General features: G+C 40.4%; 1 protein-coding gene across 4 annotated transcripts in view; it reads right to left on the reverse strand.

Moving 5' to 3' along the window:
- Positions 1 to 2,979: 2,979 nt before the first annotated feature.
- MCTP1 (multiple C2 and transmembrane domain containing 1) overlaps positions 2,980 to 25,337 on the reverse strand; it is a 1,184,139-nt gene continuing 1,161,781 nt past the window's right edge. For all 4 annotated transcript variants that reach the window (XM_073624522.1, XM_073624521.1, XM_073624523.1 and 1 more), the window contains 2 exons: positions 21,988 to 22,085; positions 2,980 to 14,005 (listed from right to left, as the gene is read on the reverse strand). In XM_073624522.1, coding sequence (XP_073480623.1) covers positions 13,934 to 14,005; positions 21,988 to 22,085 — 170 coding nt within the window. In that variant the 3' untranslated portion in view covers positions 2,980 to 13,933. The remainder of the gene's footprint in view (positions 14,006 to 21,987; positions 22,086 to 25,337) is intronic.

Consider the following 25,337-nt stretch of genomic DNA (forward strand, 5'->3'; position numbering starts at 1 on the left):
TTTGTATAGTAGAAATGGCAGACAACGGTTACAAGGAATCATCAGTTTTATTGCATCCATTATTTTAGACAAGAAATGTGAATACAAGATGTGGAAAGCAAGCTTTAAATGCCAATCAGCTGCATCAAACAAAGATGATAGAACGCTTCCAAACTCTTTTATATATACTGCAGAGTTCAGATGACATATGCAACCTACTGTAAAACATCAGTACCTGTGCAACCTGTTTGTTAGAATATGACTTCACAGGCTACTGGATGGAGACTGCACTCCTGGGATGATCAATAGTACATCTATATTCCTGACCTTACATAGATAGATTTTCATTCGTAATTTCAACCAGTCTTATCAACATCCATGTATTATGAAACAATACTATAGTGGTTATTTAGGTTTTTGATGATTTTTTAAATGGAACAGTAGATAGAAAATGGTTAGAAATCAAAATTAAAGGTACCATTTAAGCATATAAAGATTAAGTTGATATGCAAATAAAAAAAAATTAAACCTTGACATGCATATGCACAACACAGCCTGTCACTCGTACTCAGTACTTTGTTTTTTTGATATACAATATAGGCATTGCTGTAGTGCACCACTCATTTTCATTCCATTTTTGTCAGTAATTTGGTGATCTGGGAATCCCTTTTGTAGTATAAGAGACTTGTTCCCAAGCACAAATCCACAAAAAGACTCCTTAATCTCACTTGCATACAGAAAGCTCAATTCAAGTGATTCATCACAAGCACCAGTCAAATTCAAACCTGCCTTGAAGTCTGAATCTGATTGGCTAATAAACTGGGAGTGAGAATATGTAACTCAGCTCAGATTAAAGAAGCAGGCTCACTGCCCTACATGTCAGGAGCTCTTTGATTCCAGCAGGATTTCTGACTTTAAGGTACACTATATTACCAAAAGTATTGGGACGCCTGCCTTTGCACATGCGTGAACTTTAATGTCATCCCAGTCTTAGTCCATAGGGTTCAATATTGAGTTGTCCCACCATTTGCAGCTATAACTGCTTCAACTCTTCTAGGAAGGCTGTCCACAAGGTTTAGGAGTGTGTCTATGGGAATGTTTGACCATTCTTCCAGAGGCCCATTTGTGAGGTCAGGCACTGATGTGGACAAGAAGGCCTGGCTTTCAGTCTCCGCTCTGATGCATACCGGTCCAAATCATTTGGTGGAGGGGGGATTATGGTGTGGGGTTGTTTTTCAGGAGTTGGGCTTGGCCCCTTAGTTCCAGTGAAGGGAAATCTTAAGACGTCAGCATACCAAGACATTTTGGGCAATTTCATGCTCCCAACTTTGTGGAAACAGTTTGGGGATGGCCCCTTCCTGTTCCATCATGACTGTGCACCAGTGCACAAACAAGATCCGTAAATACATGGATGAGCGAGTTTGAGGTGGAGGAAGTTGACTAGCCTGCACAAAGTCCTGACCTCAACCCGATAGAATACCTTTGGGATGAATTAGAGCGGAGACTGCATGCACTTCTGGATGAATGGTCAAACATTCCCATAGACACACTCCTAAACCTTGTGGACAGCTTTCCCAGAAGAGTTGAAGCTATTAGAGCTGCAAAGGGTGGGCCAACTCAATATGGAACCCTAAGGACTAAGGCCTGATTCACACCTATGCATTTTTAGTGCTTTCTGCTTTTTGCAGATTTGCACTATAATCCATTTAACATGGTTTCCTATGGAACATGTTCTGTAGTGCAAATCTGCAAAATGCACTAAAAATGTGTGAATCAGGCCTAAGGCTGGGATGCCATTATAGTTCATGTGTGTGTAAAGGCAGGAGTCCCAATACTTTTGGTAATATAGTGTATTTTTACAATTCCCTTGCTAACATTAGCAAATCAAATGCTGCCAAAAATCCCCCATTATTAAAAAAAAATTTAAAGGAAAATTTTAAGGGAAAAAAATAATCAAAATCTTCAGTGTACAGTCCGTTAAAGATTATCAATATATGGCTTAGCAATATGTGCAAAATACATGCCCTAGTAAGGAAACCAATAGAGACAATCCATTAAAAATATATTGTACATCAAAGTAATATAATTTTATCACAGTGTCTTCAGAACACTTGTGACATAACTAATTTAAATAACCCTCAGATAGCAGTTTTATAAATGCATTTATTGTAAACCATTCATAATGTTATATAACATACACAAAGACATATTTGACATCAAAAACCATGCAGCATACATGACCATAAGGTTGGTGCTACTACATGGATGTAGAATGGCATTCTCAGCTAAGCAAACTAACACCACCCATTTTTTATAGTTTGTAGTATGCAACTATTTATTGTGTCACAACAGATATAATCTTGCTGTATACGTAGTTTATCTGCTACACTTTGTGGATTTATGTACTGGGTGTATGTATCATGGTGTTAGAGATTACTCGATCAGTAATTTAAAGTGCACTTATTTTAATGTTTAAGGTTTTCTCTAGAAATATGGATCATCTGTCTGTTTATTTGAAGGAATACCCCATCCTCCCATTAGCTAGATGTTAAATTAAATTCAGTAAGTGCAGTTTGGCCAAGGACAACTGTCACTATCTTGCATTTGACAAAATTGAATCTTTCTCATGGACCCTTCACTTCAGGGCAGATCCTAGAACTCATCATGGAAACAGTTGTCAAGGGAGGTTCTGGAATGCTGGCTACAAAAGCCCACTTAGATTGAAATAACTGAACCATACACCTGAATAAAGGTTTACCTTAAAGTGCTAACATCGGGCATCTGTTTAGGCCAAATCTTTTTTGCTAATGAGCAGCTAAAACCACTTACAAAAAAATGAATTACCTTGCCCTCAGTCAGTAATATCAAACATGTCAGCATACTTCAAGGTATGGAATTTCAGATACAGTAGAAAAAGTTAGCATGTTAATGAAGGATTTTTACATATCATACTATATATTTCAGGTCTAAATGAATTTTGATACCATTTTCACTACATCGTTTAAAACAACCTCCCATTGTTTATTAGACTGAATGTGTCCATTACAACCAAGTTTAGGCGTGTGACTGCATTTCTCTATACATGTAATGTTCATAACAAGGAGTAAACAATAAAAATAAGGACCAGCAGACATCACATAACACAGTAATATGCAATAAAGCTGAAAATGGTGATAAAAAGTAGAGAAACATTTTTCTTTTCAACACTGTATTACAAAAGATTGATGCAAAAAAAAAAAAAATGAAAACTTCCTTATCACGCAATACATTTCATGTCTGTGTTACACTTTTTTTTCTGTCCATTAGTGAAATGTGTTTACATATTATGCTATAACTTAAAATGTATGCACATAAATGGAGAGTTGTATTTTGGCAACTGGTTTGGCATGCTACTTTTATATGGGTGATGTACAAAAGGGTTTTTTTTTTTTCATTTTATTTTAAGTCCAAATAAGCTGTGTTAAACAGCCAAACAGGAGCAGGATAAATTAAAAAATAAACAGAACCTTGTCCAGGACATAATTTTAAGGCGGAATTCTGTTTTAGTAGGTTCAACAATACTCCTTTTAGTAAATCCAACTTAATATGGCATTAGCATTACCTGGAGGATATTTAAAGTCCAAATGCAGGCAAAACATTTCTGGATAGACTTGGGACTTAAGTAAATATTACTGTTAAGTTTTTCTTTTTTTGTTGTCCATGATCTCAGGGGTCCTGGAGAGGTTTACCCTTACTTCCTGTGCCTGTGTCACTAGGATAGGAAGTCACATAAAGTAATAGTAACCTAATATAGATTATAACCCTTCTCCATTTTACCAAAAAAAAGTTTTGGTGTAAATACACCAACTATAGAACTATATACCAACTATAGAACTAAAAAAACTTTTGGTGCAACTATAGAAATTTTCAATTACTTACTGTATCCAAAACAAAAAAAATTGTGCCTGAAGTTGGGCTTTAATGTGAAGCTCCCCTTACCTTTTAATGCACTCCCAGGTCCACAGGACTGGCACCTTTATGTAAATGCTCACATTCTTGGATTTTATTCAGAGAGCCCCAGAATCCTCATATAGCTTACCAAGCAGCATGCAAACACAACGCCAGGAATATAATATGGTTGCCAATAAGATAAAGAGTAATTCTGTTTTCTTTTCCTAGTGGAAAGTGTGTAAAGTACAATGAAACAATTCATGGATGCTATGAAACATCCACTTTTCTACAAGGACTTGTTATGTAGGATCTTTTGAATTTAGAAAATTTAGAGCATCATATTAAATATGGAATCCCAGAGAAATACTTTAATAAATGGTACTCCACCAGTGGGAGCCAATGGTGCCGCTGCTGTGTCTCAGCCAATCAGAAGGTAGAATCTCAGATGGCTAAGACACTTGTGGACATCGCTGGACAGAGAGGGACTTCAGGTAAGTGTTAGGGGGTGCTGGGGGGGCTGCTGCACACAGAAGGCTTTTTATCTTAATGCATAGAATGCATTAAGATAAAAAAAAAACTTCTGCCTTTACAACTCCTTTAAATAGCTGAATATCAAAGATGATTACAGTATGTACATAACATTTATTAACTTTAATGTAAACGGTATTTATCCATTTGTACATTCATTACATATGCAATACATATGGTAAAGATTAAGAATATAAAAATGTTTAATTTTTTTATGTTGTATAAATGTACCACAAATGTAATTTAGTCACTTATTTGTGAGTTACAGTTGAGCAGGCCTTGATCAATCAGACACATTTCTGATAAACTTCCAACTTGGTTGTACCTAGTGACAATAGATTTATGGTATGTTTCTGTCTCACTTTTAATCCTAAAGGCTGCCATGTTTTGAGTTAATTCATTCAATGTAATGGCTCCACAGAAATTATAGCATAAAGTATGTTCTGTTTTGTACTTTTTAACATTTTAGTCACACCATCCAACTTGACATTTGTCTGTGACAGTTTTCAGCCATCTGAGTCATAACATATATAATGATAGAAAATCCAAAACAACTAAACTTGCTAATGATTCTTGACAATATTAGAGCAATCACCTAGGTGACATCTTCAATTCATCCAATGGTAAGAAATTACTTGACATTTAAACCCTTAGGGGAAGTTCAATCCCCATAGCCCAAACACGTGAAGCAAGTGTTAACTGAAGTATACATAACTTAAAGCAATATAAAACCCAAAAACATAATTGTAATATATTGCAGCTAAACAATTCTTGATATGTTGACTGCTTTAATATTCATTTCAGCCTTTATTTTCTCCTTGTGATCCGGCCTGTAAGTCTGTTATATTTTTCTACTCAGCACTGCTCTACTTTAACTGGCAATTGTGCGATCATGCAACACTGTACGCAAATTAAATTGATATAATTATCCAAATTATCCAAAATGCCTTTATCCAAAAAAAGGAAAAAAAAACCTGTTGCTGTAACTATTTAAAAATGTTCGCTGGAATTTGCTTTAATTTGCTAGTCAAGTCCATCTAAATATGATAGTGCATCTACCTTTTCCCCAGACTGAAAACACTGCCGTCCAATGGTGGCTCAGTTGCTCCTCTAGTGGAATGGAGACACCCTGAGACAGGAAGCATGTTACTAGCTTTATCACCAGGTGAAAAAAAAGGGAAAAAAAAAAGCCTAGAAGCAGTAAAACTAATGCGGAGATTATATTTAAGTATTGGTAAGCTGCAATATATAACATTTTTGTTTTGGTATTTAATAAAGCTTTAAAATGTGAATTGTTACAGTAGTGCTGAAGCCTCCACGTTTTAGATATAAATACAAACTATTGACAATCTATCCACTAGACAAGTATTGATTTCATGAACAATTGCAGAAATCACTCACATTTCCTTCCTTATTTCTGGTGCAGCTTCTAGCTACTTCTGTGTGGCTTAGCCGACCTTCCAATTGAAGGTGGGCACTCTTAATTTAAAAAAAGTGCCTGCTGATTGACTTCTTCTGGGCTACAAATCTCATCATTCACAGGGCTGTTGCACATACACACCCAGCATAGCTTCATTCATGCTATTAATTTGAGCTGCCTGTGTGTGTCTATTGCCGACAGCATGGGCATGTATGTTGTGAGGCCACACGTAAAGGTGGCTTTGGTCGGACTCCATGAGTCAAGGGGCCACCCTTACAGCAGAAAATGTGAGCAGTTGGTGGAGTCTGGAGAAGATGAAAAACAAACTGCAGAAGCTGAACACAAAGTAAGTCCCACTCTTTAATATAACTTTAAACAAGCACCTCACCGAGGTTGGTGTGAACAAGGTATAGAATTGCCAGGATAAAAATAGTCATTTTTCTAAGTTATGGATAGCTAACATTAAAGGCCAGCTCCTATTTTTTAGGGAAGGATGTTCCATTTTGTACATCAAACAAAACAACATTCCTCCCAGCACACTTAGAGGTTAGCCAGCAAAAAAAAAAATTCAATTGTGTTAAAATTTTGCATTAAAATTGAGTGGCTTCCACATACATTTGCAAATATTGTACAACTAAAACCTATGTTTTTAATACAAATTGGTAGAACTTTTTTTGTGGCTAAATAGCAAGTGTAAAGTTTGAGAAACTTTGGGGCCTGTGGCTGGATATACCTGGACTGGTCCCGGTGGATCTAATGATGGGCAGATTGTTGGGTTTGAATGCTGGTTAATTGCACTGGTATAGTTTATTGGTCAAACTGGAAAAAGACGATGGGTCACAGGGAAGCACGGGAGGAGCAAGAAGTAGAGGGCTAGATTAGTGTGTGTGTTGTGCCTTACCTATGATGGAATTACAGCCATTATGTAAAGAGTTTTTGTATAATATGCATTGTAACTGTGTATTGTTGAAGCCTGGATATGTCTGTTTATGTTGAACTTAATAAATTTTTTTTTGGATAAAAAAAAAAATAGCAAGTGTACTTTGAGAAATTTTGTTGTTGCCATTTTTGTTTAATGTGATGTAGATGTCATACGTCACGCCTCTTTCAAACCATATGTCTTATCCATTCATCTTACTCTCCCAAACAGCATCTCTTAGGTAGGTAGACCGCTGATTCATGACCTGAGGAATTAGCCCTCCTACTGTATTTTAAAAGCCATGTGTCATCAGTTATTTTGTTTTCCCAAAATATAAGTCTGGACACTTTTCAGTGCTGCATATACCATATTGTTTTGCCTTCACTTGGTTGTTAAATCCTCTAGGTGTACAAGCTACTAAGAGTGTTTCTATAAAAAAAAAAAAAAAGCATGGATAACATTTTTGTTGGAAACTCTCCTACATCTTTCTGACACCCTAACCACATATGGGGTGAACAGGGATGGTAAAGGGTGGTTGGTGTGGTGTTCCTGCTGAATCTGATGTTTTAACAAAGGTCCACATGCTTTTAAAGCTCTTTAAGATGTTTTTCTTGTTCTAAGACTCATTATTGGTTCTGCCTAGAGGTGCAGAATGGTAATAACCCCCTTCTTGTGTTCCAGTGTGTGGTAATAATTTAAAATGTAGGCACTAGTCTGTGTGAGTGGATTTACTGCATTTATCAGTATACACATTTCCATTCTTTTTAATGCATACAGTTCAAAGACCTGCAGTTACTGTATGTAACGCCAGTTAAAACCCACCTCAGTGGGTAACCCATGGAGTTATATTAACCTTATATTATATTTTATCATTATTAGCTTGACATTAGTGGTAACTGGATTATGCTGTTTGGACTACCTATGTGTGGTTAAATTCCCGACCATTAGATGAACAAAACAGAACAATTGGCTTGTGTAATTGGTGTAGAAACAAGAAAGCAAGTCCAGCTGTTTTTAACTTACTACCACTACACCTCCCAACTCAAACAAAATAGCTAAGGTTTTCAGGTTCTTGAAGGTGAGTTACTTTGAAAGACTGTGATGGGAATTTATTAAAACTGCATCAGCTAGAATCTTGAACAGCTGTTCATACAAACCAATCAGCTGATATCTTTCATTTTCGTTTCAATGTTTTTATTAACATTTTCACATTAGGTTTAACAACAATAGCAAGATATACTGTATAAGCATGATATCAATTGCACCGTACCGGATGCTCGTTTGTCTAAGAAAAGACAATGGGTACTTCTTTATTGACTCTTAAATGGTACTCATTGAGCTCCTTATTAAACATAAAAAAATATGTAAAGTAGGGAGAGGAAAGGAAAGAAAAGAGAAGGGGGGGACCCCTAGCTCTGGTCCGTGCCTCCTGAAGGCCCCTCAGACCAGAGCCGTACAGGGGTCTCCAGTCAGATAGCTAATTCACAGGCCCCAAACTTTTTCAAACGCCTTTATTTTGTCATTTAAGACTGCCAAGAGCCTTTCATTTATCATGAGCCAGGAGAGTTTGCACTTAAGTTGGTCAAATGGGATGGCAGCTTACCTCCAATTTCTAGCTATAGTAATTCTGGCAGAGATAAATATGAAAGTGAGAAGCTTACTCTGGGTTTTCAAGGTCTCTTCAACTTTCAACCCCAAAAGGTCATGTTTAGGAGATTTAATGAGGTTGATTTAGGTAAGGGTAAAAATAAAATTGTAAACCCTTATCCAAAAATCATCATACCTTTGGGCATTACCACCAGATATTGTATATTGTTCCATCTTGTCCACAACTCCGAAAGCACTTTGGAGAAGCTCCCAGAATATATGTAGCCAATCTGGTCAGCACCATGTACCATCTTAAAAGGACCTTATAGTTTGTCTCTATAATAGAGGTGTTAATAAGTGATTTAGAAGCTGCTTGGGCAATCGATTGCCACTCCTCTAGTTTGAGGTTTTCTTGGCGGTCTTGCTCCCATTTGACCATGTAATCTTGTTTCATTGAGGTATGCATTAAGATAGTATACAGTTCAGAAATGTGACCTTTAGTTTTATCATATTTGTGACATTGGCAAGGTAGTGTTTCAGTTGAATATATGGATATTGTTCAGAATCTGGCATCTGGTATTTATCTGTTAGGGTCTGTGTAGTAACATGCCCTTGTGATCACAAATGTCTGCTATGCGCAGGAGACCTTTATTAGTCCATCAATTGAAGTTGTTAGGAGTTAGACCTGGGGTGAAATCTTTGTTTCGCAACAAATGGGCGATGGCCAATGGGCCGTGCGGGGACTTAATCGAATGAGATTTAGATAGTCTATCTCAAATGCTAAATGATAGGGAGAGAGAGGGGCATAAAATCACAGGCCGGTCACAAGCCGGTATCCACATGATATGGGATATCAATTTGGAAGGGGATGAATGTGATTCTATATGCATTTTTGGAGTATATAATGTGCATCTATTCACCCTAGGCCTCTTGTCACCCCAGAGAAACTGAAAGAGCTTTCTTTGAAAATTTAATAAATCGGTTCTGACCAGAGCAATAGGCAAAGTGCAAAAAAGGTACAGAATCCTGGGAAGGATATTCATCTTTATAGAGTGTAGTCTGCCGAACCACGATGGTTTATGGATCTGCAGTCATTTAAGTTTGCCGCTAGGCGCTTAAAGTGTGCAGGGTAGTTTTGTCAATACAGGGTATGTATGGAGGGGTCAGACATATACCTAAATAGGGGAGAGCGATAGGTTCCCAAACAAACTTATTTGTTTTGTCAGTTGTGACAAAACGGCCGTAGGGTCACAACATAGCACGCTATGCGCATGCGCGAACTTATTTTAAATCGGCAGTGGAGTCTTGTTTTGTTATCCCTGCCTATGTTTTTTACTGTTGGTATTACCTTACTTTAATAAACCTGCTGTAGCAGATTTACACTATTGGAGTCCATCTCTTCTTTTTTGGCACCTATGGTCTGCTCCTGCTGGAACCCATTGGAAGTTCATAAGAAGCACCCCTGGGATTGCATCCCTCATAACATTCCCTGTTGTGGCCGATTAACCGTTCAGGAAGGAGGGTGGAGGAACGTCGACAGAGCTCCCTGTGGGATATCCCCTGTGGTCTACACATTTCTACTGAGCCTGTTTTGACCCCCCTGAATAAGGGCGGTCGCAGGCCATCTGGTAAGCCTCCATTTCTCTATCACAAGGTAGTGGGCAGCACCAGCGGTGGAAGAGTGATCCAGAATACACATCTAAACACCATTGTTTATGGACTTTATTTTTAATTTTTATTTTTATTTTGTCACCCAGTATATTGAATGCTGTTCACTTTTTACGCCTTAATATGCTATTTACGAGCAATTTATTGATTAATATTTATCAGTTGCTACAACTTTAATGATTGTTACTCACTTTAGTTGGAACTTTTCACTCATTTAATACATTTCACTCATGTGATACTTGTCCAGCGCTGCACTGCTTTATCTATATCCATTCTTGTGCCCTCATATCAGGGTTATAGTGTTCAGCTGCAGGACTCTTCTCACGTATTTTAATTATTACTTTAATTTTTATATCTTACTGCACTGAGCGCAATTCTTTTCTTATTTATTTTGCGTCCTTTTCGAAAAGCATATGGCTACCCCTCTTTACTTTTTGCAACCAGATGAAAGGTAGTATTGTGGGTATTTGGCGCTGAGGTATCTGGGGGCTGATGTTTTAGAAAAATGTGTCTCCTGTAATAACAGGATGCAAGCTTTCTGTTTATGATAATATTGGAAGGCCATAGTCCTCTTGGTTGGGGAGTTAAATCCACGCATGTTATGGGTGAAAATGGAATATGTGGCGTCCTGTATCTTAGCCATCGTGGTTGGGCAGAGCACTCTCACCTGGATATTTGTAGTATGTGGTCAGGAGCCAATTGTCAGATATCTCAGCAGTCTTCTCTTGTTGGGGTAGACCATCAGAGCCAGAGCCCGGGGTCGGAGTCCAATGCGAGGGTAGGAAGGGAAACACAGAAAAAGGGTAAGAATGTGAAAGCGAAAAGGAGAACATGTTATATGACCATGTAACAGTAATGCAAAATATTATAATCATTAAATCGTACAAGTAGCAAAGGGCCAGAGACCTCCCTGGGTTCAGAGCCCAGAGCACAAAACATGAAGTTGCCTCCTGGTGAAGGCAAGATCATAGGAGGGGCATGCATATTCACCCCGGCTTAATATCAAAACCTCAAGTATAAAATCAGAAGTAAGGCAGGTATAGGTGAGAAATTTAGCAAAAGAGAAAAGAAAAACAAAAAAATAAAAAAGCTATAAGCTCAACAGGGTCGTCTCCAGTGCTCCAGTGGGTAGATAATATCTGGATGTTATCTAAGGTCCATCTAGGGTAAGCCCAAATCAAATAAAGCACACCCTGTGGACCCCAGATCAGTAACTAAAACTGTAGAGGAGTGACCAATATTAATCTATAATTATATAGTCAGTTATCAGAACAGTTAACTTGTCAGCAATTAACTAGAGAAGTACGTGGCGAAGTCCGGAATGATAGTGGTTAAACCATTACTGTCAACAGGAGGAATCAATCCCCTGCACAGTATAGGTGTGAGCAATCCCCCAGGAAGGGGGTTCCGACTTCTGTGCTGACCACTTTGGAGACAGGGGACGGGTCATCTGATGCTGAGGGGAAGATGTTTGCTGATCCCTGGAAATGATGCCCAACTCCAGCAACAGGTCTTACCCATCTTGTAAAGTGGTGAAGGAGTAAGGTTTGCCTTTATAGGTGAGAGTCCGGTTAAACGGGAACGACCATCTATATTTGATCCGTCGATTAAGTAGTTGCTGCAATAGTGGCTTCAGGTTTCTTCGTTTCTGAGCAGTCAATGGGGCAATATCATTGAATAATTGTATGGGCGCATCAAAGAGAAGCAAATTCTGCTTATTTCTGGCTGCCAGCATCATTTTCTCCTTTATTTTGTAGTAGTGTGGTTTGGCGATCACATCTCGCGGCAGGCCGTCTGCCCTAGGGGGGCCGTCAGGATGAAATGGATCCTATCAATTTCCATCTAATGTGGGGAAATATCCGGAATCAGGTCTTTCATGAGCTCGTGCATGGCTCCCTCTAGATCCGTGCAGGTTTCAGGGAGCCCCCTGATGCGCACGTTGTAGCGGCATGACCTGTTCTCCAAATCTTCTATTTTAGCGTTGGCGTCCGCCAGCCTGTCCTGGAGCTCAGTGATCATAGTAGAATTTTAACCCATGCGGATGTGTTATCAACTTTGGTTTCAATGGTCTCAAATCTGTCTCCTATGCTCTGGATATCAAGTTTGAGATCAGTGATGATAATGGAGCAGGCTTTGGCTAGCTCTTATTGGAGCATGGTGGAGAATCGGGCCATAAGGACAGGATCCCCCGTATATGGGGCCTATGGAAGGTTAGGTTCACCCTGTTCAGAGCTGGGTTTGCTAAACAGCAAATCAGCCATTTCATCCATGTTCCTGTCCATAGATGCTGGGGAATCTGCAGCCTCATCAGTGCACAGAGGATTAACAGGGGGGATAGTGCATATGACTCACCCCGCTGGTCAGTGTCCTGTTCTCCAGAAGATTGTGAGGAGAATGGGTCCCGCACTGCCTCCATCTGCTGCTCCTGTCTGGATGGAAGTGAAGGTGGTGGTGGTGAGAGGAGCCCGGGCCGCCTCGTGTCTCTCGTTTGCCCGCCGCCATCTTAGAGGACTGTGCAGGGACAGGAGGGGGGGCGCACCGCTCCGCTCTTTTGGTCCTGCTTATATTGATGTTTTTTCGGCTGTCCTGATCCTAGCCGCTGCATCACCCTCCCAGGATGGTGAAGGGGTGGGTGAGCCCTCTCTAGCTCTGCTTCTGCCTGCTGTTGTCGCTGTTTAAGCCGGTGGTGCGCGGAACTCGCTCACTGCATGACCGATCCCAATACCGCATGCATGCGCACTGATATCTTTCATTTTCAAAGCTTAACTGAACAAGCATAAGATAGAAGCTGATTGGTTGCCATGCACAGCTACTCCAGATTCTGCCTGCTCCAGTTTTTATAAATTCCCTGATGTGTAGTTTTACTTATGTGCCCAATATGGGTGTGTTTAAGATTTCTGGGTTGGCATTCAGTGTTGAAGCTTGCATCTGCCCCCATTATTACATAAGCACAAGTGGGAAATATTAAAATATAAACTCATTGAATAGTACCTCATCATGTCTCTTAAATTCTGCCACTACTGTTTTAAGAATTTTGGTTTATACCCCCTAATTGTACATTACTAATACAATAGTATATTCTTTTAATCTCCTATTTTGCCTTACAGAAAAAAAGTTTGGGCTGGAATCAGTCTTTAAAGCAACCCTGATTCCAAAACTTTTATTTCCTTTTCGATTCTTTTTAGAACTTTTGTCATGCTTTATTGCTGCCTATGTTACTTTTTTAAAGGTTTCACATTTACCCATCCTACTTGTTACTACCAAATGGTGGGGAGGGGGTTGTTTATTCCAGATACACACACCAATAAAATACATTTAGTAGAAAGTATTGTCAGGGCTGTTTTGCAAAATCGTCTAAAGGATCCAACCATTCCCCACTCAACTTGGTTGAGCCATGGCTGCAATTTAGGGTTTTAAATGTTCTTGTACTTCTGACACTGGCACCTGGGTATCTTTAGGCACTGAATCTAAAAGTGCATATTACTCTTAAAACCAAAATAGTTGCTCTATATAGTAAATATAGTATTTTTGGCAAAAGCATGTGCATACAAACATGAACAGCCTTTAAACAACTCTCCCAGCCCCTATCAGAGCAGACATTGCTATGTCCTGCTGTTTAGACAGCATGTACACTACTCTGAATGCTGCTAAACAACATCATTTAGAGCATTGTGCTACTGGCCCAAGCAAAGCATTCACACATCAAGAGATAAACTTCCAAATTATTATCAAATTCATTTTGTACAATGGTATCTGCCTTTATACAATATTTACAATTTTTCTCTATCATGATAAAAAAATACAGTATAAGGTAACATAAACAATGGAAATGCATGTGAGGCCACAGGGCTTCCCTTTATCTGGGATGAGCAGATGCTATTGTCTGTAATGCGTAGCATTGGCTAACCAAGATTATTTTTCTTCCGCTTGCTTGGACTGTGGTTGGGGTCTGGTTTCAGTTCACGATACTGCACCTGTTTAAACAGACAAGTACAAAACAAAATGCTTAAACAGACACACTCTTGTAATAGAAAAAATATAGAGAATCATTTTTTTTCTTCCTGAGAACAAAATCAAGGTCTTACAGTACAGTGAAAGTTACAGCTTGAATGGAGAAATAATAGATGGAAAGATGAAAAGGGAAAACGTGTCATCATGAAGTAGAATTTTCCAGGAAATACAAGGAAGTACATATAAGTCCACACATAAATATGTACATATATATTTACTTTTTTTAATTGATTCAAATGAGTCTATTAAAAAAAATATTTTCTTTTAATGGGCGTGTGCCATTTTTCTGCTCATTTATGTAAAAGGAGGGTACTAGAGTGCTAAATGACCCTGAGCACTCTTGGGCACTTCCGGCAGAGAAAAATAAAGCTGCAAGCAGTGGACTGTGTAAAATTAGTGTAAAGAGAATTGTTTTGGATAGAATGCACTAAAACACCCGCCAAGGAGATTCACCCTTTTTATCGAATGGCACCGTGGAAAGAGCTGGGAAATCCAAAACTTTACAAGTGGCACCAGAACAGGAGCTAAAATCTTCAAAGGCGACACCTTTTTCAGTGATTGTCAAAGAGGGAATTTTCTCTTTTGAAGAGATTTCCTTCACTTCTTGTCCAAGGGGATGCAACAGAAAATGAAGAGAAAATCTCAGCAAAAAAAAAGCATAAGAAACCGAAGTGGGTCTTAACTATTTCCTAAGGTTAAGTATAGCTAACATTAAGAATAGAAAAATCACAAAACTTACAGGTAGGACGTGTCCCTTGTGTTTGTTCCTCTTCTTTTAAAATCCTTCTCAATTTTATAGTCCAGCTTTCTGAGTTTCTGAGGCCAAATAACTCAGAAAGGATTACAACCAAAGACTCAGTATCAAAGCCAACTTACTTAATAGCTTTTTTAGAGGGAAGTGAACAATGGCAGCCAACAAATTGTGGTTAATACTGATTTTCTTTAAGGCTACTAACACCACAAAACTTCATCAGTTGAGGGGTGAGTTTGAATAATCATCATTGACCCAGGTTATATGGATTGCATCAGCTTAGTTGGGTTGAGCAGCACCTCAACACAACTAAATCTCACTCTAAAACCATCTACTGTTATTTTGTCTCTTCTGCTCTCCCACTACTTATCCTAGTTCACCTAGTGTCCTGTTAACTTGAGTAAGCTTTTTAAAGATCATTTCCTTTACCTTTACAGCACAAAGTAAAATCGTTATTTAACCCCCCCATTCCAGCAGCATATACTCAACTTTCTTTATTACGGTGACTCTTTGTTAATCTGAAGGAAGTGCAGTAGAATATCTGGCACTTGAGGGGGCGTGGCTTGATGGCGGAGCGAGCGGCTGCATGAACCCACAGCTCCGGCTCTGACCTCTCTATCCTGCAGCTATTCTGGGTCTTTTCTTCTGCCGAACCGCACGGTGTTCTCCCCCGCAACCGTGGGCACATACCTGGACCGCTATAATGGTTAAATACGGGCCGCCCGCGCCGTCATCCGTGGTGGAGCAACTCACTCAGTTCCTGCGGCAAGATGGCGCCAAGGCCTCGGCCATGCCTGCAGAGGCACTCCAGCCTTCACCTTCTTCTGCACAGGACTCTGCATCATGGGTGAATGATTCGACCCCTGCTGTCTTCTCCTCATAAGCAGACTATCACCTCAGAGCTCTCTTCCCTGCATGGAAAATGGACAGGCCACTGATCCTCCCCAGGCTGAACCCACACTGGCACATATTATGTTTGCCATACAGGACTGCAAGGCCTCTCTTACTACCCAAATAGAATCCATCCGCTTGGATTTTTCCCTACTGAAGTAGGATGTATAGAACCTGCATGACAGAACTGGGGCAAATGAGGAATGCATCGGCTCTTTAGAAGATACTGTGCACCCCTTATCTACTATGATACGCACTGCCACGGATGAGCTGGTGACCCTTCGAGCCAAACTAGATGACCCGGCGAACCATTCATGCAGGAACAACCTCCGCTTTGTAGGGTTCCCCAAAAGTTCGGAAGGATCTCGCCCTGTACGGTTTCTCCGCTCCTGGCTACGTGATGTTTTTGGCAATGATGAAACTTCGTTCACCTTTTTCATCGAACAGGCGCACCACACACCTTCGCACCCACCTCCCTCAGGAGTCCCTCCGCGTTCCCTCATTGCACGGATTCTTAACTTCCAAGAAAAAGTCGTCATTCTACGTATCGCCAGGGAAAAAGGGCCGCTCAAATATAATGGCAATACCATTTCTGTCTATCCTCACTTCTCTACTGAAGTCCAACGCCAACACACCTCCTGGGCCGTGAAGGATTGTTTGCGTACTGAAGGCCTACAATACACTATGCTCTTCCCTGCTAAATTGCGTATCATCCATGATGGTAAAGCTCACTTCTATACAAACCCAAAAGAAGCTATGGCCTGGCTGAATGACCGCTTTGGAGATGCACCTAGCGGGCGCAACTGACCCTGTCTATTTATACCTGAAACAAACATTTTTCTTTTTGACTTTATGCTGAAGATCCTGAGATTGCCTGATCTTTTAATGGAGAATACCATACCTGCATACACTGTTTCCTAGCCTGGTTGATTGCCTGCTCTGTGAGGGTTGTTATTCTTCTTCCATGCCCTGTTGGCACAGCATCCTGTTTTGTTAGGATTTCGGCCATGGATCTGCCTTCTATGTACTTCTCACCGGCCCACTTCCAGGAATATGGTATGGGCCACTACCAATTTGTGCCCCTCTCTTTCTTTTGAAGTTGATTTTCATCCTGAACCAGGACAATTCTTCCATTACCAAGAGCCCTTACGGATTCAATACAACCCCCCATACCAGCTTGTGGCATGGCCATGGAACGTTTCTAACCACGGTTGAGTGTTTTGTTCAGGGATCCAAGGCTCGCTATGTTTGGGATGGCCGAGCGGGGAGGGTTGAATAGGATTTTTTTTTCTGGACCTTCAACAGCCTTTACTGATGTTTGCGGATTTTTGCAAATAACTTTTTTTTTGTGTTCAGTTTTTCATTTACTTAACTTCTCTTTTATATTTAGCCTCACATGCCCTGACTTGTATATAATATGGATGGAACGGCTTACAATGTTCTTCTTATGCTCTGCATCCTTACTATAGTTATTATGCATTGATTGATTTACTATGTCTAAGCCACTGAAGATAATATATTGGAATGTTAGAGATTTAAATTCATCCCAGAATTGGTCCCTGGTCTTTTCTGTCTTGAAAAAAACAAAACCCATATAATATGCCTTTAAGAAACTCAGCTCACTGGCACGAAAGTACAGGCCGCTTAAGCGCCCATGGTTGGCTAATTCATTTCATGCTACCAATACGACCTACTCTAGAGGGGTCACAATTCTATTCCCTTCCAGCAGAGATTTTGCAAGTCAAGACTGACCCAAGATGGAAGATTTGTCATACATTACAAATTGTCTCTGTGATATTTACATTGGTAAATGTTTATATCTCTCCTCTGTTCTCCTCTGGCCTACTCTCCAAATTGTCCCTTATGCTCCTGTCCAGGCCCCCGGGTCCCCTGCTTTACGTGGGAGACTTTAATGCTGTTTAGAACCCAGCTGTGGATCGCTTGGGAGGTGGGGGTAGATCCTTCACTTCATTTACTGATTGTGTACAGGTATATGGCCTCACTGAGATATGGCGGTGGAAACATCCAAATGTCTGCAAGTACTCTTGCCATTCTGATTCCTTTCACACTATGTCCCGTATAGACATGGCGTTTGCCTCAGATGTTATGCTTCCTATTGTTTCGAAAGTGTCTTATTTACTTGGTGTATCTGAACATGTGCCCCTTTCTGTGGATCTTCTTCCCCCCCCCGGGCTCAGGTTCCACAATTTGGTGACTGTATTCCCAGTGGCTGGAGGATGAGGTGGTACAGGGGGAATGCATAAAGGGTATTGGACATTATTGGAATATGAATCTGGGCACAACTGATCCATTAACAGAATGGGAAGCTTTTAAGACTACGCTGAGGGGCACTTTTATGTCAATTACAGGAGCATTGCGTAAAAATACCCAAAAGAGTACTGAGGAACTAGAAAGTACCATGCTGGCAGCAGAATCTGCCTATGTCCGAAACCTCGACCCTAATACACGGGACACATGGTTATACAGGTACAGAGAGTATGAGCTCCATTTGCTTGACCTCACACAAAAACGTATGCTCCATAGTGCCCAAAAAACATTTGAACATGGTAAAGAGGCTGGGCGCCTATTAGCCTATTTAACTAGATCAGAATATTCCCCTCTATCTATTCCCCGAATCTTGCCTTTTCAGGGTCAGATTAGTGACATCCCTCAAGATATTGTGGAGACCTTTCTAACCTTTGTCAAATAACTCTATGCTACTAGCGTACACTACTCTGAATCCCAACTAAGCGAATACCTAGAACAAATATCTCTTCCCTCTCTGTCAGTTGATACTCATGAGGGCCTAGAGGTGCCTCTTTCTGTTGAAGAAATAGCCCTGGCCCTTTCACAGCTACCAGCATAAAAGACACCAGGCCTGGATGGCTTCCCGGTTGAATGGTACACTCGCTTTAGACATTTACTATGCCCCACTCCTTCTTTATACATATAACAAGGCCCTAGAAGCCAGAATTCAACCCCACTATGCGAGAGGCTTTGATTATTCCGTTATTAAAATCCCGTAAAGATCCTCTTAAATGTGACTCCTACTGCCCGATATCTCTCATCAATGTGGATGTTAAGATCCTAGCTAAAATTTTGGCCAACCGTCTGAATACTGTAATTGAAAAACTGGTAAGGAGCAATCATGGAGGCTTTATACCCAGTTGGTCCAGAAGGATGAATATATGAATATTTGCAGGTTGTTCCATAATTTACAGTATCCCCATTATTGCTCTCCCACTTGCGCTATCACATCCCTGGATACATGTAAGGCCTTTTATAGTGTGGCATGGTCCTACTTGTTTCAAGTGCTACAGCTTTACGGATTTGGCCCTTATATTGTAGCTTGGATAAGACTCCTTTATACACATATACACCACTGGCACGTATATAAGTTAATACTCATGTTACTGATGCCTTCCCAATAACTAGAGGCACTAGGCAGGAGTGTCCATTGTCACCCCTCCTATTCACCTTGGCTATGGAGCCTCTTGCTATACATATTCGTTGTTCCCCTTTAATTAAAGGCCTCCCTGTTGGTACCATAGATGGATCTACCCCTGGACCATATAGGAAGGGCCAATGTCCTTAAAATTATCTATTTACCCAAGTTACTATACATTATGGCCAATTCCCCCTACAAAATCCCCAAATCCTTTTTTAAACGTATTGATACAATACGCACAGCGTTCCTACGAAACGGCCGTCCTCCTAGGGTGGCACTTGAAACGTTACATCTCCCCACACACTTGGAGGGCTTAGCATTTCTCAACTTTTATCTCTATTACTTGGCATCCCAACTGGTCCATATCCATGACTGGCTACATCCGGTTGTGGCCAACGCCTGCACCACTACAGAGGGGGCTATCGCCTCCTCCTGGGAAACCCTCCATAATGTTGTATATAGCGGACATGTCCCGGATTGCCCAGGCATGTCAATGTTATGTACTTCCCTCTCCTTATTTAAATTGGTTGTTGTGAAACTTTCTAAAGACTTATGGTTGACCTCTCCCAATAACCCCTTGTGGAGGCATTTTTGGTGACCCCTCTCATGCTAAGAAACTACTTTGCATCTTATATTTTTATGCAAAGAAGTCCATATTACTATTATGGAAGTCCCCAACAAGACGCACATGGCTGAAACAAATTAACAACTCTCTACCATTATATAAACTCAAAAAAAGCTAAAACATTTCATAAAATTTGGGGCAGATGGATAGCTAGCCCTCTGACTCTTACCCCAGCGTCAATCTGCTAGCTATATCATTCTTTGGTTGTGCTAACCACCTTATTCATTTCGATTCGTACAGTATTTACTAGACTCAAACTATGTTACCGGTAAAGTGCCTTATCATCATATATTCAATAACCACAAGGGAAGTGTGTGATTATATTTGCATATTATTGTTTAATGCTTGTTGAGTGCATAGTCCCTTTCTGTGCACTGAGATATAGTTACATAGTTACATAGTAGGTGAGGTTGAAAAAAGACACAAGTCCATCAAGTCCAACCTATGTGTGTGATTATGTGTCATTATTACATTATATATCCCTGTATGTTGTGGTCATTCAGGTTATTATCTAATAGTTTCTTGAAGCTATCAATGCTCCCCGCTGAGACCACCGCCTGTGGAAGGGAATTCCACATCCTTGCCGCTCTTACAGTAAAGAACCCTCTACGTAGTTTAAGGTTAAACCTCTTTTCTTCTAATTGTAATGAGTGGCCACGAGTCTTATTAAACTCTCTTCTGCGAAAAAGTTTTATCCCTATTGTGGGGTCACCAGTACAGTATTTGTAAATTGAAATCATATCCCCTCTCAAGCGTCTCTTCTCCAGAGAGAATAAGTTCAGTGCTTGCAACCTTTCCTCATAACTAAGATCCTCCAGACCCTTTTAGCTTTGTTGCCCTTCTTTGTACTTGCTCCATTTCCAGTACATCCTTCCTGAGGACTGGTGCCCAGAACTGGACAGCATACTCCAGGTGCGGCCGGACCAGAGCCTTGTAGAGTGGGAGAATTATCGTTTTATCTCTGGCATTGATCCCCCTTTTAATGCATGCCAATATTCTGTTTGCTTTATTAGCAGCAGCTTGGCATTGCATGCCATTGCTGAGCCTATCATCTACTAGGACCCCCAGGTCCTTTTCCATCCTAGATTCCCCCAGAGGTTCTCCCCCCAGTGTATAGATTGCATTCATATTTTTGCCACCAAAATGCATTATTTTACATTTTTCTACATTGAACCTCATTTGCCATGTAGTCACCCACCCCATTAATTTGTTCAGGTCTTTTTGCAAGGTTTCCACATCCTGCGGAGAAGTTATTGCCCTGCTTAGCTTAGTATCATCTGCAAATACAGAGATTGAACTATTTATCCTATCCTCCAGGTCGTTTATAAACAAATTAAATAGGATTGGTCCCAGCACAGAACCCTGGGGAACCCCACTACCCACCCCTGACCATTCTGAGTACTCCCCATTTATCACCACCCTCTGAACTCGCCCTTGTAGCCAGTTTTCAATCCATGTACTCACCCTATGGTCCATGCCAATGGACCTTATTTTGTGCAGTAAACGTTTATGGGGAACTGTGTCAAATGCTTTTGCAAAATCCAGATACACCACGTCTACGGGCCTTCCTTTATCTAGATGGCAACTCACCTCCTCATAGAAGGTTAATAGATTGGTTTGGCAAGAACGATTCTTCATGAATCCATGCTGATTACTGCTAATGATATCATTCTTATTACTAAAATATTGTATATAGTCCCTTATCATCCCCTCCAAGAGATGGGCAACAAAGTGCTTTTTCTTGTATGTACGTTTGTCGTTAAACTCAATTAAAATATCTTAAGAAAATTAAAAATAACTGCCACTTATGGGTGTGGATGAGCATGCGGCTCACTCCCCCTCTCACATATGACAAAGCCAAGTGCCTTTTGATTGCTTTAGACCTGTTACATGGAGGTAGGGAAGGAGTTCATAGCCCTGTATGAACTTAGACAAGTTAGTTTGGAACTTACCCAGGGCTTTTTTTCCACACAGAGAGGGATGGGAGTGAGGAAGAGTGGGTATGCATAGCTAGGGGAAGGAGGGTGGTTAAGTGATTCTTTTGCATGGCACTCAAGATGCCTACCAGCCCACCAGCCTAATGAATAATTTGGGGCTGTCGCTCAGGTGAGTTCTGATTAGAATCCAAACTCATAGGTTCTCCAGATATGTCTGACCCAAGGAACCAGAACTACACTCTGATTATATACCCTCTTGGTTTTTGCACAGTAATATTATAGAGACCACTCACCAACTGCACATCGGATGGAACTCTGGAAAGGAAGTCAAGAATTTCATTATTGTCAATTGTGTAGGGGCTTCGAATTTTCTTTGTAAACTTATTAATTCCTAAAAAAAAAAAAGAAAAAAAAAAGAATAGGGAGAAACTGTAAAAGTTAAGTTCAGTTTAAATATATGCAAATATTATCTCCTACATTTTCACACTGATGATTACATTAAATAATGCTAATTCAAATAACCCTTTTTTGAAACTGGTCAAATGATAAATACACATAAGCAGAGGTCAGAGTCAGTAAAACAGCATTTCAAGATGATCATTACATCCAGATGCTTAAAACAGTTTCTTGCTACATACATACTTAGACATTATATACAACTCTATATAAAATTTGGTCCCACTTATTTACACTTTGTTAGACATGCGGTTTTCACTTATTTACACTTTGTGTGGTGACTGGCAATTTTCTGCACTGAATAAAGGTATCAGCAAATGCTTAGTTTGAGTTGCCCAGGCTTCAGACATGTTATGTTAACCCTTTCATGACTAAGCCTATTTTTGAAATTTGGTGTTTACAAGTTAAAATCTGTATTTTTTGCTAGAAAATTACTTAGAACCCCCAAACATTATATATATATTTTTTAGCAGAGAATCTAGAGAATAAAATGGAGATTGTTGCAATATTTTATATCACATGGTATTTGTGCAGTGGTGTTTTAAACGCAACTTTTTGGGAAAAGGGACACTTTCATGAATTTTAAAAAATCCAAACAGTAAAGTTACCCCAATTTTTTTGTATAATGGGAAAGATGATGTTACGCCGAGTAAAGAGATACCAAACATGTCACGCTTTATAATTGCACGCACTCGTGGAATGGCGACAAACTAAGGTACCTAAGAATTTCCATAGGCGATGCTTTAAATTTTTTTTACGGTTACCAGGTTAGAGTTACAGAGAAGGTCTAGGGCTAGAATTATTGCTCTCGCTCTGATGATCGCGGCGATACCTCACATGTGTGATTTGAACACCGTTTACATATGCAGGCGCGACTTCCGTATGCGTTTTCTTTGCCGCGCGAGCTCGCGGGGACGGGGGCGCTTTAAAAAATTTTTTTCTTATTTATTTTATTTAATTATATATTTATAAATTGTGTTAAAAAAAATTTGATGACTTTTATTGCTGTCACAAGGAATGTAAACATCCCTTGTGACAGTAATAAGTGGTGACAGGTACACTTTATGGAGGGATCGGGGGTCACTTCAAAGTATTCAGATCGCCGAAAACGGCGATTCTGAATACTGTGTATTTTTTTAAAATCCGCACCATTGGCAGCCGAGTAAACGGGAAGTGACGTCATGACGTCGCTTCCGCATTTACAATTAGAAGGCTGGAACGAAGCCACCCACAGCTTCGTTCCAGCCCGCCCCCAGCCGTCGGAGGCAGCCGATTGGCCACCGGGCCTCCTGATCGAATGGGAGGCCCTGTAAGAGCGGCAGGAGGGGGGGAAATCCCCTCCCGCTCCTCCGGTATAACAGCCGAGCGGCTTTTAGCCGCATCGGTTGTTATACTTGGATAGCCAATCGCCGGCTCTAAACAATGGTACCAGGATGATGCCTGCAGCTGCGGGCATCATCCTGATATAACCCCAGAAAGCCGAGTACGCACATCTGCGTACGCTCGGCGGGAAGGGGTTTTTTAACTATAACTCCATTAAAAACCTTTACTTAGTGTAGCGGTGGAAAATGGTTAGCACTTCTGTAAGGTTTTTATTGCTGTATGTCCCCTTTGGGGAGATTTTTCACTTCCTATTGTGTCACTGGGGCAGAAAGAGAGGGCAATCTCCCCACCAGGGACACAGAATGCAAAATAAACAGTTAAATTGGAATAGTGGGAAGGGGCTTCTTGTGCTGTATTGCTGAGGTCTATGACTGCATGGATGATGTTTTCCTAATTTCTGTTGTGGCACAAGGACAGGAATTGAACAAAAATCTCTTTAACAGAGAAAAAGACAGTAGTCAAAACCTGAAATAAATTCTATCCATTCCCACGCTATCTGAAGATAAAAAATGTAAGCTGTTCTACTATAGTTTTTGTCTATACTCACTGTATAGAATTACTTTGTGACATGCTAGCTTCCCTGATCATTGACTGATGCACCATGAGCACATACATTTAACCATTTACGGTGCTATGAAAATATAGTTTTTTTGTTGTATTCTCTATCCCGTGTAGCAAACATAGTGTCATCATTAGGGATGAGCCGAACACCCCCCGGTTCGGTTCGCACCAGAACCCGCGAACGGACCGAAAGTTCGCACGAACGTTAGAACCCCATTGACGTCTATGGGACTCGAACGTTCGAAATCAAAAGTGCTCATTTTAAAGGCTAATTTGCATGGTATTGTCCTAAAAAGGGTTTGGGGACCCGGGTCCTACCCCAGGGGACATGTATCAATGCAAAAAAAACTTTTAAAAACGGCCGTTTTTTCGGGAGCAGTGATTTTAATGATGCTTAAAGTAAAAAAAAAAAAGTGAAATATTCCTTTAAATATCGTACCTGGGGGGTGTCTATAGTATGCCTGTAAAGTGACGCGTGTTTCCCATGTTTAGAACAGTCCCTGCACCAAATGTCATTTTTAAAGGAAAAAATCTCATTTAAAACTGCTTGCGGGTTTAATGTCATGTCGGGTCATGGCAATATGGATGAAAATCAGTGAGACAAACGGCATGGGTACCCCCCAGTCCATTACCAGTCCCTTTGGGTCTTGTATGGATATTAAGGGGAACCCCGCACCCAAATTAAAATAAGGAAAGGTGTGGGGCCACCAGGCCCTATATACTCTGAACAGCAGTATACAGGCGGTGCAAACAAGACAGGGACTGTAGGTTTGTTGTTAAGTAGAATCTGTTTGTAATTTTGAACATTTTTAACGTGTTTAGCTCCAGCCAAAAAATCTTTTCTAAGCTTTTTGGAAAACATAGGGAAGGGTTATCACCCCTGTGACATTTGTTTTGCTGTCTTTCCTCCTCTTCAGAAGATTTCACCTCACTTTTTTGTCCCAATGAAAAATGTTTTTTGAAAATTTGGGTTTTTTTGTGGAACAAGGATTGGAAAGCATCAGTGGAAAGGAGAACTTGTTTTCCCATATTAACTCTTACAGGAGAGAATTTCCCTTCCTAGGGGTAGATTTCATCTCACTTCCTGTTGTCTCCTTCCGTTTGCAAGTAGGAGTCGTTTGTAAGTTAGATGTTTGAAAGTAGGGTCCTGCCCTATATACTCAGCAGAAATTTGGGCCTTAGGTGTTGCTGTGGCCACAACACTGTAAGCCCTCACAGGGCCCTGCTGTGAAATATTAGATCA

This window comes from Aquarana catesbeiana, linkage group LG01, assembly GCF_042186555.1.
Source record: "Aquarana catesbeiana isolate 2022-GZ linkage group LG01, ASM4218655v1, whole genome shotgun sequence".
NCBI classification, from domain to species: Eukaryota; Metazoa; Chordata; class Amphibia; order Anura; family Ranidae; genus Aquarana; species Aquarana catesbeiana.